Raw genomic sequence first — 17,371 nt, 5'->3', positions numbered from 1 at the left:
AGGACTACATAACACCCAACCAAAAAGAGGTGTGTACTCCTATGTTCATAGCAGCACAATTCATAATAGCTAAAACCTGGAAGCAACCCAGATGCCCAACAACAGATGAGTGGCTCAGAAAGCTGTGGTACATATACACAATGAAATACTATGCAGCTATCAAAAACAATGAACCCACCTTCTCTGACCCATCTTGGACAGAGCTAGAAGTCAATGTTTTTAATAGCTGAGTATTATTCCATTGTGTATATATACCACAACTTGCTCAGCCACTCATCTGTTGTTGGGCACCTGGGTTGCTTCCAGGTTTTGACTATTACAAATTGTGCTGCTAAGAACATATGTGTACACAGATCTTTTGGGATGGGTGTGTTGGGTTCTTTAGGATATATCCCCAGGAGAAGAATTGTGGAATCATGGGTAGGTCCATTTCTAGCCTTCTGAGAGTTCTCCAGACTGCTCTCCACAGAAGCTAGACCAATTTACATTCTCACCAGCAGTGCAGGAGGGTTCCTTTGATCCCACAACCTCTCCAGCATTTGATGCTGCTACCTTTTCTGATGTATGACATTCTCACATTGTTGTTTTTATTTGCATTTCTCTGACAATCAGAGACTTGGAGCATATTTTCATGTGTTTCTCGGCCTTTTGGATCTCTTCTATGCAGAATATTCTGTCCATGCCCTCCCCACATTTTTGGATGGGATTATTTGTCTTCTTGTTGTTGAGTTTGGCAAGCTCTCTATATATTTTGGTTATTAAACTCTTGTCTGACGTATGGCATGTAAAGGTTTTCTCCCATTCTGTGAGGGGTCTCTTGGTTTGGGTAGTGGTTTGTTTTGCTGTGCAGAAGCTTTTTAATTTGATGTAGTCCCATAGGTTTATGCTTGCCTTACTCGTCTTTGTAATTGTATTCATTTCATTGAAGATGTCTTTAAAAATTATGCGGAAAAGAGTTATTCCAATATTTTCCTTTAAGTATATGATAGTTTATGGTCTAACATCCAAGTATTCCAGTATTGGTATTCCAGTACCAAGCAGTTTTGATGACAGTGGCCCTATAATACAATTTGAGATTTGGGAGTGTGATGCCTCTGGTTCTGTTCTTTCTTCTCCAGATTGTTTTGGCAATTCTAGGTCTTTTCTGGTTCCAGATAAACATTTGTAGCATTTGCTCTATTCTTCTAAAAAATGTGGTTGGGATCTTGATAAGGATAGCATTAAATTTGTATATGGCTCTGGGTAGTATATTCATTTTGATGATGTTAATTCTTCCAACCCATGAACATGGAATATCTTTCCACGTCTTTGTGTCTTTTTCAATTTCCTGGAGTAGTGACTCATAATTTTCAGTATACAAGTCTTTCATTTCTTTGGTTAGGTTTACTCCTAGATATTTTATTGTTTTTTGTTGCTATAGTAAAAGGAACTGATTTCTGGATTTCAATTTATTCTAACTTAGAGGAATTTTTTTTGCATAGAGGAATGCCACTGACTTTTGAATGTTAATTTTGTAGCCTGACAACTTACTGTATTGCCTGATGATCTCCAAAAGCTTCTTTCTGGATTCTTTAGGTTTTTCTATGTATACTATCATGTCATCTGCAAATAGGGAGAGTTTGACTTCTTCTCTTTCAGTCTGTATCCCTTGAATTCCTTGCTCCTGCCTGATTGCTATGGCAAGAACTTCCAACACTATGTTGAATAGTAATGGTGATAGTGGGCAGCCCTGTCTAGTACTTGATCTGAGGGGAAATGATTCCAGATTTTCACCATTGAGTATGATGTTTGCTAGATATAGACTCCACTATCTTCAGGAATTTTCCATCTATTCCTATTTTTGTAGTGTTTTGATCATAAAGGGATGTTGTATTTTGTCAAAGGCTTTCTCTGAATCTAATGATATGACCATGTGGTTTTTGGTCTTGCTTTTATTGATGTGGTGGATTATGTTGATTGATTTACATATATTAAACCAACCTTGCATGCCTGGGATAAACCCCACTTGGTCATGATGAACAATCTTTTGAATATACTGTTGTATCTGTTTGGCTAGAAATTTGTTCAATATTTTAACATCTATGTTCATCAGAGATATTGGTATGTAGTTTTCTTTTTTGGTTGTATCGCTGTCTGCTTTTGGTATCAGAGTGATATTGGCTTCATAGAAGCTGGAAGAGGAGTATTCCTGTGTCTTCAGTCTTCTGGAAGACTTTTAAAAGTAGAGGTATTAGATCTTCTTTGAAGATTTTGTAGAATTCATTTGTAAAACCATCTGGTCCAGGACTTTTATTTTTGGGGAGATTTTTGATAACTGTTTCAATTTCATTAGCTGTCATGGGCCTGTTCATGTTATCCACTTCCTCTTTACTTAGTTTTGGAAGTTGGTAGGTATCTAGGAAATCATCCATTTCTTCCAGGTTCTCTAGCTTGGTGGCATATAGTTGTTCATAGAAGCCTCGCATGATATGTTGAATTTCTGTGGTGTCTGTTGTGATATCTCCTCTTTCATTTATTATCCAATTTATTTGGGTCTTCTGCCTTTTTTGTTTTGTGAGTCTGGCTAAAGGTTTGTTGATTTTGTTCACTCTTTTGAAGAACCAACATTTACTTTTGTTGATCTTTTGTATGGTTTTCTTATTTTCAATGTTATTGATTTCTGTTCTAACTTTAGTCATTTCTGTCCTTCTGGTTGCTTTCGGCTTCCTTTGTTGTTCTTCTTCTAGGTCTTTAAGATGTGAAGTCAAGCTGTTTATTTGTGCTTTTTCTTGTTTCCTAATGTGTGCTTGTATAGCTATGAACTTCCCTCTCTGTACTGCGTTAGCTGTGTCCCAAATACTTTGATAGCTTGTGCCTTCATTTTCATTGAAGTCTCAAAACATTTTGATTTCTTCCTTTATTTCCTCTTTTACCTAGTAGTTGTTAAATAGTGTACTATTGAGCTTCCACATTTTGGGGCTCTTACTAATCTTGTGTTGATTGCTAAGTGTTAGTTTAATTCCACTGTGGTCTGAGAAGTTGCTTGAGATGATTTCAATGCTCTTGAATTTGCTGATGTTGTCTTTGTGGCCTAACATATGGTCTATTCTTGAGAATGACCCATGTGGACTTGAATAGAATGTGTATTCCAGTTTCTTGGGATGAATGACTCTGAAAATGTCCAATAGTTCTAGTTTATTTATCTCCTCATTTAGCTTCTTTATGTCTTTATTGATTTTATGCCTGGATGATCTGACAAGTTGACAGAGTGGGGTGTTGAAGTCCCCTACTATAACTGTGTTGCTGTTAATAAATTGCTGTAGCCTTTTCAGTAGATGTTTGATGTATTTAGATGGCTTCTCATTGGGTGCATAGATGTTAATAATTATTAAGTCCTCTTGATTGACTGATCCTCTGAGCATTAAGTAGTGTCCATCCCAATCTTTTTAAATTTTATTTATTTTAAAGTTTATCATGTCAGATATGATAATAGCTGCTCCTGCCCTTTTTTGTGGGCCATTGGCTTGTATGATAGTTTTCTATCCTTTCACTTTGAGTCTTTGTCTTGTTGAGTTAGGTGGGTTTCCTGTAGACAGCATATTGTTAGGTTGTGTTTTCTGATTCATCTTCCTACTCTGTGCCTTTTAATAGATGAATTCAGGCCATTGACATTTATTGAGATAATAGATTGAAGATATTTTAATGCCATTCTTGTAGATTTTTAGAGTGTTTTTATATATGGCATATTTATGGTGGTCTGTTTATAGGAGACCTTTCAGAACTTCTTTCCTTTCAGGGCAGGCTTGGTGATAGTTGACTCTTTCAACTCTTGCTTGTCTAAGAAGGTTTAGATGCCTCCATCTAGTCTGAATGACGGTCTAGCAGGATATAGTTGTCTTGGTTGAAAGCCTTTATCACTGAGCACTTGATAGATATTTTGCCATTCTCTTCTGGCCTGTAGTGTTTGTATGGAGAAGTCTGCTGCTAATCTTATGGGTTTTCCTCTTTAGGTGAGTCTTTGTTTTTCTCTTGCAGCCTTCAGGATCCTTTCTTTATCCTTATTCCTTTCCAGTCTAAATATAATGTGTCTTGGTGTCTTTAAGTCTGGGTTAATTCTGATTGACATTCTCTGGACTTCTTGAACCTTTATGTCTTTTATGTTGTGTAGACTAGAGAAGTTCTCAGCTATTATGTCCTGAAGAATGCTTTATTCTCCTCCTTCTTTTTCTTCCTCTGGTAAGCCAATAACGCGTATATTGTTTCTTTTGAAGTCATCCCATAGGACTCTGTTGTTGTTTTTAGTATCTCTTAATCCCTGTTTGAGATCTCTTACTTCTTTTTTAGTTGTCTCTAATTCGTCGTCAGTCTTGCTAATTCTGTCTTCAGCCTCATTGATTCTATTCTCTGTCCCTGCTGCTGTTTTCTGGAGTTCATCTATTTTGCTACCCTGTTCTGATACTGTTTTAGCTTGTTCAGCTAGTTGTGTTCTTAGATCAGCTATTTCAGCTTTCAGTTCTCTAATAACCTTGAGATAGTGTTTTCTTCCAGAGTCTCATTGGTTGTTTCTTTATTTCTGATGACAATTCTTTCAAACTCTTTACTCCTGTGACTATTTCCTTAACAAGGGTTTGGATGTTGACCTCACTATTTTGTGGTTAAACCTTTGGGTGGCTTTTAGGTGGACTTTTGTCCTGGTTCATTTCTCCAACATTTCTTCTTGTTGGTTTAACCATTCTATATAGTATGTTATGAGGTCCCTCTCAGTACTTTTCAAAATACTGGTCACTCTTGCCTGGATTCACTTGTGTCTAAGTAAGGTAGTTAAAGAGTTAAAAGTTATGGAAATTAAGTTATTTCAATATTATTTCAATCCCTGAGTTGGATCACAGAGGCTGTTAAAAGCCGCTTTTGTTCTTTTTCTTCCCTGTAACCTATAGGAGCCTGAGGGCTTTTTAAATATAAGTCGGCTTCTTAGCTTAATCACTCACTCTTGACCAAGAGACAAAGCAGGGTGGGGGAGAGATAACACAGTGGTTATGCTAAGAGACTCTCACTCCAAGGATCCAAAGTTCCAGGCTCTATTCAGTTTCTCTGCCAGCTGGGCAGCACTGCTGGGCCCTGTGAGTTTCTATACAAGTCCTGTTTATAGTCTATAGGTTCTGAGGCAGTTATTCACCATGTTCTCATCAGGAAAACAATGTGGAAAGGCTACCACTATATAGCCCCACTGCCAGGCCACTGAGGTGTAGCTCTTCTGAGTTTCCTGGTGAGTTCTCTATTCCCAGATGTCAACACAGGGCCTCCCCCCTGTTGCTCCAGCCTCTGAGAGCAGTAGCAATGGAGACTCACAGTTTCTTTTGGTGAGTCTTAGGGGAGTCCTCTCCTCTCTTCAGTAGTTTTTTATTGGTAAAACAGACTGGAGGTGGTGCCTCAACTGGTAAGCTGCTGGACTGTTACCAGCTGCTCAGTCTTTTCTTAGGCTCCTCCCTGTCCACGAGCCACACCTGTTTGTACTCACCGATGGTTTGGTGGGTTCCCAAAGTCGTTCTGTTCTAGTCCTGCCTTTTTGCAACACCAGGTGGTTTCCTTTGGTATTCCTAGTTGACCTGGTAGAGGAGAGGAGAGAAACACAGCTGTTGCTGCTCCGTAGCCCCACCTCAACCCAATATATTTTTTTCAGTGACATTTTAATGCTATGCAGATTCAAGAAAACCAAATTGTGTTCTTGAGTCAGAATACTTGCTTTGAATACTTCATAGAATATTTATGGAGTTCTAAAAGGGCAGCTTAAATATAATTTGTCATGACTCATATCTCTCCTGGCAGAAAAATCAGTCTTTCCTCTACCACTCTATGAGGAGGTAAAATTAGTGATTTTCAGTTTTCTTTAACAGCAAAAAAAAAAATAAAGTAGAAAATGATTGGTATAATTACCCAGCCAACTTTTTAAAAAAAAATACATATTGACAGGATTCCGGGTGGTAGTGCAGCAAGAGAGTTAAGCACACCAGGCACAAAGCACAAGGACCAGCATAAGGATCTTGGTTTAAGCTCTGGCTCCCCACCTGCTGGAGGTTCGCTTCACAAGTGGTGAAGCAGGTCTGCAAGTGTTTTTCTCTTCCCTCTCTGTCTTCCCCTCCTCTTTTGATTTCTAGCTGTCTTATCTAACAACAGCAATAACAACAATGGCCAATCATAACCCTGGAGGAAAAAAAAACAACATATTGACACAGATAGTCTGCACTGTGACCGAGTTAAAGACAGTCCTTAAATCTTAGTGGCATAAGCAGTATTTTATTTCTATTTATTTCTTTTTTATTTCTTTTTTATTTCTATTTTATTTCTATTTATGTCACATTCCCATGTAGGTTGGTGGTCTTTTTTTATCTTACATGCACGGTGCCTAGAATTACACTCACAAAGGCCAGGACATAAAGAGAAAGTGAAAGCGACACCCTCACATACTAACTGTGTTTTTCTCTCACATTTCATTGGCCAGCACAATTCACATGGGCAAGGGAGGTTGAAAATAACAAGTAGGAATATCTATTAGGATATCTATTGAGTGCTAATGATCTCTGTCAGAACTTCCAAGAACTCTGATAATATTCAGTGTCAGGATAGTGTATAAAAGGCCAGAGCTGGTTAGGTGAATTTCTTAGACAGAAAAGCGATTAGGGTCAAGTGTCTCCCTCCTCAGTATGATTCCTCCTACTCTTAATGTCCCCTAGCCTGCCTGCATTTTTCCTTTTCGCTTCTCTCAGGCTTGAGAGCCTGGTGCTCTAGCCACTGCACCACTCTCAAAATTATTTGCTCCTTTTCACCCCCCCCATTCTTTTCTTACCTCCTTTTTTTTTGGTCTTCTCCGTTCATCTTTTTTATAATGGATTATCAGTAAGTTTCAGGTTTTGTTCTGGTGAGCAGGAGGCCTTTCTTGAGCTGTAGAAATTAAAACCAGATACTATCTTTTAATTTAAATCAAAAGTATGATATTAACATTATTTACATTTGTAAACGCCCCGTGGAGCTAAGACTGTGTTTAATAGATGAGAGACACTGAGGTACATCCTTTCCCATGATCTGTCCATGCTATAAATGCTAAGAATATCTTTTAGCTTGTGACTTCTGGGCAAATCTGGGGATGGTATTACTTTTGTTTCTAGTAACCCTGTGGTTTTCTTCAGAGATTTGCCAAAATACTTTCTCTTGCACCAAACTGCAATTTTATGTTTTTTTCTTTTTAAAAAAATTTTATTGCCTCCAGGGTTATCTCTGGGGCTCGGTGCAGGCACTACTAATCCACATCAACTCCCCCTGAAGACAGGGAGCTGAGCCATGGACTCAAACCGGGGTCCTTTCTCAAGTCCTTGCACTTTTTACTATGTGCACTTAACCCGGTGTGCCACCGCCTGGCCCCCCAAAGTGTTTAAGAATGTTTTTCATGTCTTTACTGACTGGACTGAGATCTGCTTTTTGCAACTTATGACAAGTTTACATATTTTGTATGACTGTTACTACTGAGTTCTGAACCAGGGAAAGATTGACTATTTCAGGAATCTATGTATTTTGTGGTCCTGTCTAAAGAATGGCATGTGTGTAATTAAAACCACAAACACACACACACACACACACACACACACACACACACCTCTTTTTAGTAAAATGAAAAATATAAAAAATAAGCAACAATAACAAAAAACTTGACTGGCAGTGTATGACTTCTTAAAATATGCCAGATTGGTTTCCCATTTACTTGGGCAGAAACAAGAGCCCAATAGCTTAGCTGATTTGACTGCACAAGAGTTAGATTCCAAGTCAAGGCAGGAGAACTTCCCTTCTTACTGCTGGCATTGATGTAGTCACTAAGGTGGGGATGATGTCTGGCTGACACTTGATGGCTCAGGAGTGAAGAAGGTGTAGGAAAAAAAAAAGGGTAAACTTATCTTAAAGAAAATAGTTGAGGACTGGTTGATCATACACACACATTGCCCTGTGCAGAGATCCAGGTTCAAGCCCCCTGGTCCCCACCTGCAGGGGAAAAACTTCATGGGTAAAGAAGCAGTGCTGCAGCTCTCCCCCCTTCTCTCCCCACTTCCCTTTCAAGTTCTCTGTCTGTACCCACACAAGCAAACAAATAAAAGTAGTTAACCTGGTTCAGTGCACAAATTGCCATGTGCAAGGATCTAAATTCAAGCCCTCACACCTCCCCTGCAGAACTTCAGGTGAAACAGTGCCTCAAATGTCTCTTTCTCTCTCTTGCCCTATCCCCTCTCTCCTCTCAGTTTCCCTCTGTTCTGTTAAATAAAATAAACCTTAAAAAGGGTATCTAAAAAAACTTAAATTTTTTTACAAAAATAGTTAATATGTGTCACACTCGTGAGGACATGGTAGTGAGTATTCTCCTAAACTATAAAAAGTTTTTTTGTTTTGTTTTTGCTTGAGAAACTGTGGGAAAGCAATAGTTAAAAAACAATTCAATGAAAAGTTTGTATTATGGGAGAGTTCCACTGCAGATAACCAAGAATTATTGCTAGTAATAATATAAATAATAAAAAGAAACAAGGCCAACTTCTGTGAGCGTCACAAATGACTGGATACTGAGTTCAGCTGATACACTAAATGATAGTTTTCCACTTTGAGGTGAAAAGGTTACTTTGAGAAGGGGTTTTGATTTGGTAGTCAATTCAGCTGACTAAATTTAGAGTGATGAAGAAGGTCCAGAATGAAATCGTGTGGATTTTGTGTGTCATGGACTTAGAGAATGTCTGCATGATAGTGAACTGGGTGAGCGCAATATGTTTTCATATCTGTTCTCTTTGGAGCAGCAAGTCCATGAGATAAGCTAGTTTGGTTATATTTACACTTCATTATTGGCATTATTGATCCTCCCCTGATGTTTTATTGCCCATTAAAGATCAGATTGTGCTCTAAACATGTTTTTGGTGAATAAATAGGAAAGAAACATTGCCAGTTTTCCCTAACTTCTTTCCTTAGTCATTGTCAAACATACTGTTTATTGATTCTTTCTTCTTTCCTATAATTAGCAAATTATAGGAAGAAAGTTCTAAGAGTTTGTCACAATTTTTGTTATGTTCTGTGGCTGGGCTGTATTTTTGGATGCTTCTAATGTACTTTAAAGTTTTCCACTTTTTTTTCAGTGTTCTTAGATTATTTGGGTCCATTTCGAGTTGGGCCAATCTAGATCCCTCATTATTATTGGGCTATTAGGTTGGTAGTTTAATCCCTTTTGTTCTTATTCCTGTATAAATATGTCCACTTTTTCATGCATCTTACATTGGCTCTAACATTCACCTCACATCCCAGCTTTTCTCTAGAAATCATAAACATGTTTTCCCTCAGGCCATATCTCCAAAATATATCTAATCGGATCCTATTATATGCTGCTGTCAAAGGGACCTGTTCACCTGTCTGGAAAGGGATAACAAGTTGGCTAGCTTGTGTTTTGTGCTAACAGGATCAAGACAAGTGATGCTGAGTATTTCTGAAGGCAAAAAAGAAAAAAAAATGTAGTTTGGCTTTATTCCTGCCATTTTGTACTGACTGAACCCTGTTACTGTGGCCATACTCTTTGAGAAAGACTGAATTGGGGGTTGACCTCTAAGAATGAGGCAGAATCCCTTGGCCTTACTGCTTGTTTCTGTCTAGAACCACACCCTTGGTGTCAGGCCAGAAGTGAACAAGCCTTGGGGCCAGGGAGGAGCAAGTCAACATGTTCAAGGCTGTATTTGCCTCCTTGTCAGTCTTTGCTTGCGACAATAAAAATGATCAAATAAGCCTGTTTTTTATGTTCCTGTGGGCAGAGACTCTGTATCATGTTGTTTTTGACCAAAGTACTTTTTTTTTTTAAGTGGCCAAGTTTGAAGCCTGAGAAGTTAAATCTTGGGTTAAGAGACTGGAGAAAGCTTTAAGGATGACTATCAACCTAGTATTTTGTTTACATTTTGTTGATGATACCAGATTCCAGGTTCTGCAAAATTCTGGAATGAAAATTGCAGGTCAAATGAAAAAGATGTTGAATTTTTAGAATTTAGAAGACATCTCCTCTTCCACAATGTGATTATCCAAATAACTTGGGTCCATTGAAATCCCCTTTAATTTTACTTTTCAGTATCAGTGATAGACTATAGTGGGAGCAAGTCAGAATTTGGTCACTTCCCTTTATATAAAAAGTGTTTTTATGAAGGTTATTCCAATTCATCCAAATTTTCCTGCCAGCACTCTTATTTAGTGGTAGATGTCTGGGAAGCCATCAGAGTACCCAGGAGGAAGTGTCTTTAGGTGGTAATTTTATTATATTAGGGAAAGGGAGATAGAGGTTGAATAGCGGTCCCGAGACCTCAGGTTCCGTATTTATTTCAGCGTTTCATTTTTCTGTGCAAGCTCAATGAACATCAGTAAGCTAACTGGTCAGGAGGGATCAGGTCCTGGTTGTTGTCACTTACATCTAAGATTTTATTTATTTATTTATTTTCCTCCAGTGTGCTTGCACTAAAAATCCTCTGCTCCTGGTGGTCATTTCTCTCTTTCCTTTTTTCTTCTCTCTCTCTCTCTCCTTCTCCTTCTTCCTCTCTCTCTCCCTCTCTCTCTTTCTTTCTCACTCTAGCTCTCACTCTCGCTCTCTTTCTTTCTCTCCTGGATAGGACAGAGAGATATTAAGAGAGGAGAGGGAGATAGAGAAGGAGAGAGAAGATAAACACTAGCAGACCTGTTTCACTGCTTGTGAAGCAATTCTCCTGCAGGTGGGGACCTGGGGGCTCCAACTGGGATCCTTGTGCAGGTCCTTGCACATTGTACTCTATGCACTTAACCCAGTATGCCACCACCCAGCCCCCGGTTTATTTATTTTTTGAGAAAGAAAGCATTTTCTTTTCTTTTTTCTTTAGTGGCAGATTAATAAAATACAGTAGTTGGTAATATGTTGGTAACATTTCCACATAACACTCTTAATCCCCACTTAAGTCTTCCTCTGCCATCATGTTCCATGCCTTGAACACTCCCCCTACTCCAGAGTCCTTTACTTTGATGCAATACACTAACTCCAGTCCAAGTTCTGCTTTGTGTTTTCCCTTCTGTTCTTATTTTTCAGCTTAGGTATATGAGTGAGATCACTTCAGATTCATCTTTGTCTTTCTTATTTATCTCACTTAACATGATACCTTCAAGTTCCATCCAAGATGAGGTGAAGAAGGTGAATTCACTGTTTTTTAATAGCTGAATAGTATTCCTTGTGCTAAGGAACCAAACACACTCATCCAAAAAGATCTATGTATACCTATGTTCATAGCAATACAATATGTAAAAGCTAAGACCTGGAAACAACCCAGGTGTCCAACAACAGATGAGTTGCTGATTAAGTTATGGTGCATCTAAGAATTTTAAAAGGAAGACACATATTCACCAGGAAGGAAAGGAATCCATGCAAAAAAGTGTGTATTTTCCAGAAGATGTTTTTTTATAATGGTTCTCTAGCTGATCTGATCTCTTTTCTGTTCAATTATTGCAGCAGATATGCTCCCCCCCTGTTTTCTAATTGCCGAGTTTTATAGTCCAATCCACATTTTTGGATCTTCGCTAAAAGAAATGTATTTAATTTATTACTGTTATTATTACTATTTACCAGAGTACTGCTCCGTTCTGTCTTATAATGATGCTGGGGATTTGATGTGGGACCTCAGAGCTTCAGACATGAAAAAGCCCTTTATATAACCAGTGTGTTATCTCTCTGGTCCTAAGTAAATGGATTTTGTTTTTTTCAAAATAGAAAAGTTTGAAGGTACTAATCTCTTTTCTGTCTCTGTTGATTCGTGTTCAGGTCTACCAGCAAGAGCAAGCATTTTGCTCTTTATTTCCCTTTCTTTCTCCTTCTGTCTTTTAAGTCTTGGGATTTACTACTTAGAAAAATGTAGCTGTCCCCACCCCCAAAGTTAGCCGCAACTATTTGTAGTTCAAATGTATTTTAATCTAATAGTTATATATTGTGAAGGGACCATAAATATTATTTTGGGTTTCTTTTTCTATCAAGAGAACCCCAACCCTGAAAGTGTTTTTTTCATACTGAAAAAATGGAACGAATTGATTCATCATTGTGGAATGGGCAAGCCCTTAGTCTGGAATGGGCTTGAAATTTAAAGAAAAAAAAAAAAAAAAAGAAACATCTTCTGGCCTGTTTGGGGCAAGTTACATGGTACCTTTGAGAGTCCCCTAAACTCTTGAATCTAATCAAGATAAGAAGCAAGGGGCAGCTGGAAGGAATCACATGCTTTCTCAGTCACAAGGGGCAAATAAGGCCCAGGTTTCTTGAGGGTGGGTAAAATAGGACCCCAGAAATCCTGATTATGAGCCCAGAAAGATCTGATTAACCATGGTTGTGAAACTGGAAATATGTTGCCTTCAATTTGTATGAAAGTTCATGTGCAGCAAAAAATGAAATGAAGTGAAACAAACTTTCAGGACTGACCCAGCTTCATCTTTGTTACAAACTAGAAATAGAGATAAATAATGTTGAAGGAAGGTCAGGGAATCCTTGGATTCTCTCATAAATAATATGGGCCTAGACCTCTAACAGATTCCCGTCTTTAACATCACTGGTCACTTCCATCAGGAATTTCATCATATGCCCTTTTATCCCCACTATAAAGTAGCAATGTTAAGGACTGCCCCACTTTCCAAAGAAAGGCTGAGTCATCCTACTCTGCCACTTGAGAAAGAGTGGTCCTGAAATAAGTGTAGCCTAGAAGGGTCCCAGCTGTGAATATGGACTATGAGCTTAGACTAACAGGGACTCAGACATTTTACAAGCTCCAGTGCTAAATATGAATATATATGGGCCCCAGGTCAGATTGATATGACTAATAGTTCATTGTATTTACATATATTTTTCAAGTTTGGGAACTACTCTCTACCCTAACCCAGCTTTCAAGTTCTATTCTAAATTCTGACACCATCCTCCCAGACTATTTCTAGTGCACCTCCATGTTAGCTATCAAGATCAAACAAAGATTATTAAAGCCATATGCTCTAGGTAGATAATTAAAATAGACATCCTAGCTTTTTTCTATCCAGGGTCTCTATTCTCATCTGCTCTATTCCTAGGCATTGGTTCCTGCTTTATATCTTACTGTCTTTCAGCCTCAAAGTTACATATGTTACTACGAATCCATTCTGACCTCCCCTTCCTGACCAGATGACCTTGCCAACATGTTCAAGAACCTCACCTCTCCAGAGTCCTACCCTACCTACTAAGGAAAGTTAGAGACAGGCTACTGGTGATGATGGGGATGTGTGCATAAATCTGCCAACATCCATGCCCAGCAGAGAAACAGTTACAGAAAGAAGAACTCTTTCCTTCTGCACCCCTAAAAGAATTTTGGTACCCTCAGAGGGGGAAAAGATAGGAGAAGATGACCAGAGGCTTTAGACTCCAATTCTACTGGGACTAGAAACATTTGTCACCAGGAATCTTTGTTTTTATACCATCATGGAAAGGGGAGTGAATCTGGAAAACACCAGTTTTGCTTATCTGAGAGAGGAGAGGAAAAAGAAAGGACACTTGGAAGTAGTAATAGATATAGGTGTGACTTAGAAAGGAAGTGAAGGCAGGACTGTAGAAAAAAATGGGCAGATGATATAGATATATAGATATGTAGATATATAGATATATAGACAGACAGACAGATAGATAGATATAGACACGGATATAGATATAGACATAAAGTCAACCCATATCTGTGGCCTTGGGAGAACTATTGTCGTTTCTAATGGAGGGAATGGGAACACAGAACTCTGGTGGTAGAAACTGTATGAAATTATATCCCTGTTATGTTATAATTTTGTAAATAACTAATAATTTTTTAAAACAAAATGTTGAAGGGGAAAAACATCCCATGGCTCTGGAGGTTTCTATACTTACCTGAACAGTGTAGAAAGTTGTGTTTCAAAACCGTTGATGGGCCTCCATCTTTGTATCCATTGACTAAATTTTCTTAGCATTGTCCTGTAGATGTAATACTGCGCTGTCCCTCAGAGATGGAAACATCTACATATAACTATGTAGTAGGGTGGCAACACAACACGGTGGGATCTTCAAGGGAGTTTGAAATGTCATAAAGTCTCTGACGTTTTTATTTCTATTTTACAGGAATTGTTGTCTGTGAGGCACCCAACAACAAACTAGATAAATTTGCAGGTGCCCTCTCTTGGAAGGACAGCAAGCACTCACTCAGCAATGAGAAGATAATCCTGAGGGGCTGTGTCCTAAGGAATACCAGCTGGTGTTTTGGGATGGTTATCTTTGCAGGTACAGTTGTAGGCATAGGGTTGGTTATGGGAGAGCCCTTCCTGGCACACCTGGGTTTACATGAGCACAAGGAATTTATTCCACACAGGGTGTGAAAGTGTAAGACACCTGGGGAGGAGAGACACTTCTACTCTAGGAGTTGTCTGTGTAGGCCCACTTTGTGAGGAAGCACTAATGTCATCAACTTATTTCTTAGGGCATTTAGCCAGACACTTGCTCTTTGATTTCTCTTTCTTTAACCCAACCCCCTTGTTTAAACTCAATCATCCTGCCTCATCATCTGTATTAATTTTACTTGCAACTGACCTCCTGATACACTGTTAATTTTGTAGTTAGTGCAGGCCCAGAAGTCCTTGGAAATCCTTCATGCAAATCCTGCCATCATTTCTGTTTATACTTCATGACTTCATCTCTTTTGTCCTGTTTGCCAGCAGGACATTGAGTTTTAAAAAGACTGGTGGCAGGAAGGGAGAGGAGATATTCCTTAATGTTCCCCACGGCAGCGTCTCCTTTCTCTGTTTGATCTTTATGCATCCAAGGGGGCTCTCTCCTGCTCAGGAAGCTAACGGTAGTGTTATTTCATCAAGTTACTCAAATTGTACGCATGGCTTCAATTGCCTGATCTTGATTTTCAAAAACCAATCCTGTTTATTGTGACACCAAATTAAGATGTGTTTTGGGCCCACTGACTATATGTGCAATCAGAATTGGAAAGTTTTTCTTAACTGATTTTCCTCAACAACATCATAATGTTCATTAAAGACTCAAGAGTGTTCCAAACCTAGAAAAGTTTTCCTGTTGCTCCTAAATACTGTCAGCTGTGGGTATTAGCAAGGCTCTTGCTGCCTGGGGCATTGCTGTGGTAGGACTTGTAGAATCCCTAGAAATGAGGGTATTCATCCCTACTAATGAGCATTTGTCTGGTTTCATAATTTTTCTTACTAGATGATTTTGTTCTTTAGTTAGGAAAATAAACCCAGGGCCATATACTTCTTCATTGATAGCCTTCCTTCCTGGAGACAGAGAGATTTGTCTAGTATATCATCAACCTCTTATTACTTTCCTACTTAATGAAGGGGAGAGTTCTTAAAAGTCCTTTAGTGGGCAGTACCTTTCACCTGGTTTGTTCCCTGTACTTATACGTATGGGGGTGCTTCATCCTAGCAAGGGACAGTAGCCCCCAATTTTCCTTGAAGTTGTTTTATCTTGTTTAGAGTGACTGATTGGAAAGATTGCTCGCCTAGATAGCATATTATGTGAGAACAACTGTTGTGAGTCACTCAGTGTCAACTTTTCCTTCCTAAGGTTGGTTCTATGAGTGTATTCTCCTACAGAAGAGGGATTGGGGTGGTATGTTTTTCCATCCCAGCAAGTATAAAATGAAGTTCACAGAATATTGATTGGACAGATCTCTGTTCAAATTTGTTTTCCAGCTACAAGATGTAAAGTTTTGGTTACTTAAAATTCCTAGACTTTCATTCTCTCTACTTCAGCATGGGGATAATGATGAACACTTTAGAAGGCCAGTGTAAAGACTTGATGAGATAATGCCTATGGGAAAAGATGCCTTCCTTCCCTGATTCTCTTTTCTGTCATCACTAATTCATCATTAGTTCACAGTGCTTCGTCTGCTCCATAGACTGAGAGTTGGGAAACTCAGAACTATCTCTGGATCATGGCAGCAGGCAAGGGTAGGGAGAAACACACTTCTTTCATGATAGGGCCTGGACACTCACTTGACATTTGTAAAGCAGAGCGTATCTACAGTGGCTTTTGTTTGAACACAAATACTGACAGAAGGCAGTTACTAGGATAACAGCAGACAAAAGAAGTAAACATTTGAACATGGGATGTCTCAAAATCTCTTAAGTCTTGAGGCATTTAATTTGGGAAGCCAGTAAACACTTTAGTGTTATGAAAATCATATTAAAAAAAACCCTGTCAAGTGGTCCGGGAGGTGGCGCAGTGGCTAAGGAACTAGACTCTCAACCATGAGGTCTTGAGTTCACTCTCCGGCAGCACATGTACCAGAGTGATGTCTGGTTCTTTGTCTTTTCCTAGCTTTCTCATTAATAAATAAATAAAATCTTAAAAAAAAAATTTTGTCAATTTTTCTTTAAGTATTATCACTCTAGTTGTGGTAGCATTTGTTGTTGCCGTTGTTTCTGATGTATGACATTCTCAGAGGGGTGGGGTGGTATCTCACTCTTGTCTTTATTTGCATTTCTCTGACAATGCAAGAAGAAGCAAGAAAACCAAGGGCAAGGTATTTATCTCTTCTACTCCAGAATGCCTCTGTGTGTTACCTCTGCTTCAAGCTTCTGCCTCTGAACGCTACAAACACAAGGGTCTGGGAACTACTTCTTCTTCTTCTCACCCTCCCTTTCCGATTAGGTAGGGATACATCTTGAGTGGCACTAACCTTTTACTTCCGGATATGTACCACGCCCACCCTTTGTAAAACATCCTTTCAGAAATAATTCCTCTTCCAATCATCCTGGTTTAGTTTGTAATCTTTCCTGTTACAATTTTGGATGAGTCAGCCTTAAGGAAACATTGATTGAAGGAGCAGTGAATTAACTGATTATTTGATAGTTTTGAAAACATTAAAACAAATAGCAAGAGCTTAGAATTAGATCTATCTGGGTTCAAATTGTGGCTCTAATATTAGCATGAAGTCTCAGGCAAGTGATTTAGTTTCTTTAGCTCAGTTTATAAGTAGTGAGTTAAACAAAATGACACTTCCTTTGGGACCAATCTTCAGTACTAGCTGAAATAATAAGTTAAAAACACATATATGCATACAGATATATAAACATACATATTACCTAAAACAAGAGCAGTTTAATAGATTAATTAATTCATTTAACAATTGAGGACCTACCATATGCCAAGCTCTGTACTACTAATTCAGTTGCAACTAGAATGTAGCAAACTAAGTTCACTTATATGGTTTTCAGTCTTATCAGAGATAGACATTAATCTCAAATAGTCTTGGTAGTGAGTGTATCATCTCAAACTGAGATATGTACTCTGAAGGCAGAGCATTGATAAGGGAATATAATGAAGAACTAT

General features: G+C 38.6%; 1 protein-coding gene across 1 annotated transcript in view; it reads left to right on the top strand.

The window, feature by feature from the left end:
* The window catches only part of ATP8B4 (ATPase phospholipid transporting 8B4 (putative)), a 255,344-nt gene that overhangs the window by 124,105 nt on the left and 113,868 nt on the right, over nt 1-17,371 (top strand). The window contains exon 11 of the mRNA XM_060174644.1: nt 14,138-14,296. Coding sequence (XP_060030627.1) covers nt 14,138-14,296 — 159 coding nt within the window. The remainder of the gene's footprint in view (nt 1-14,137; nt 14,297-17,371) is intronic.

This window comes from Erinaceus europaeus, chromosome 16 (assembly GCF_950295315.1).
Source record: "Erinaceus europaeus chromosome 16, mEriEur2.1, whole genome shotgun sequence".
Lineage (NCBI taxonomy): Eukaryota > Metazoa > Chordata > Mammalia > Eulipotyphla > Erinaceidae > Erinaceus > Erinaceus europaeus.
The sequence above is the reverse complement of the archived record's forward strand: the minus strand, read 5'-3'. Positions and strand labels throughout refer to the sequence as shown.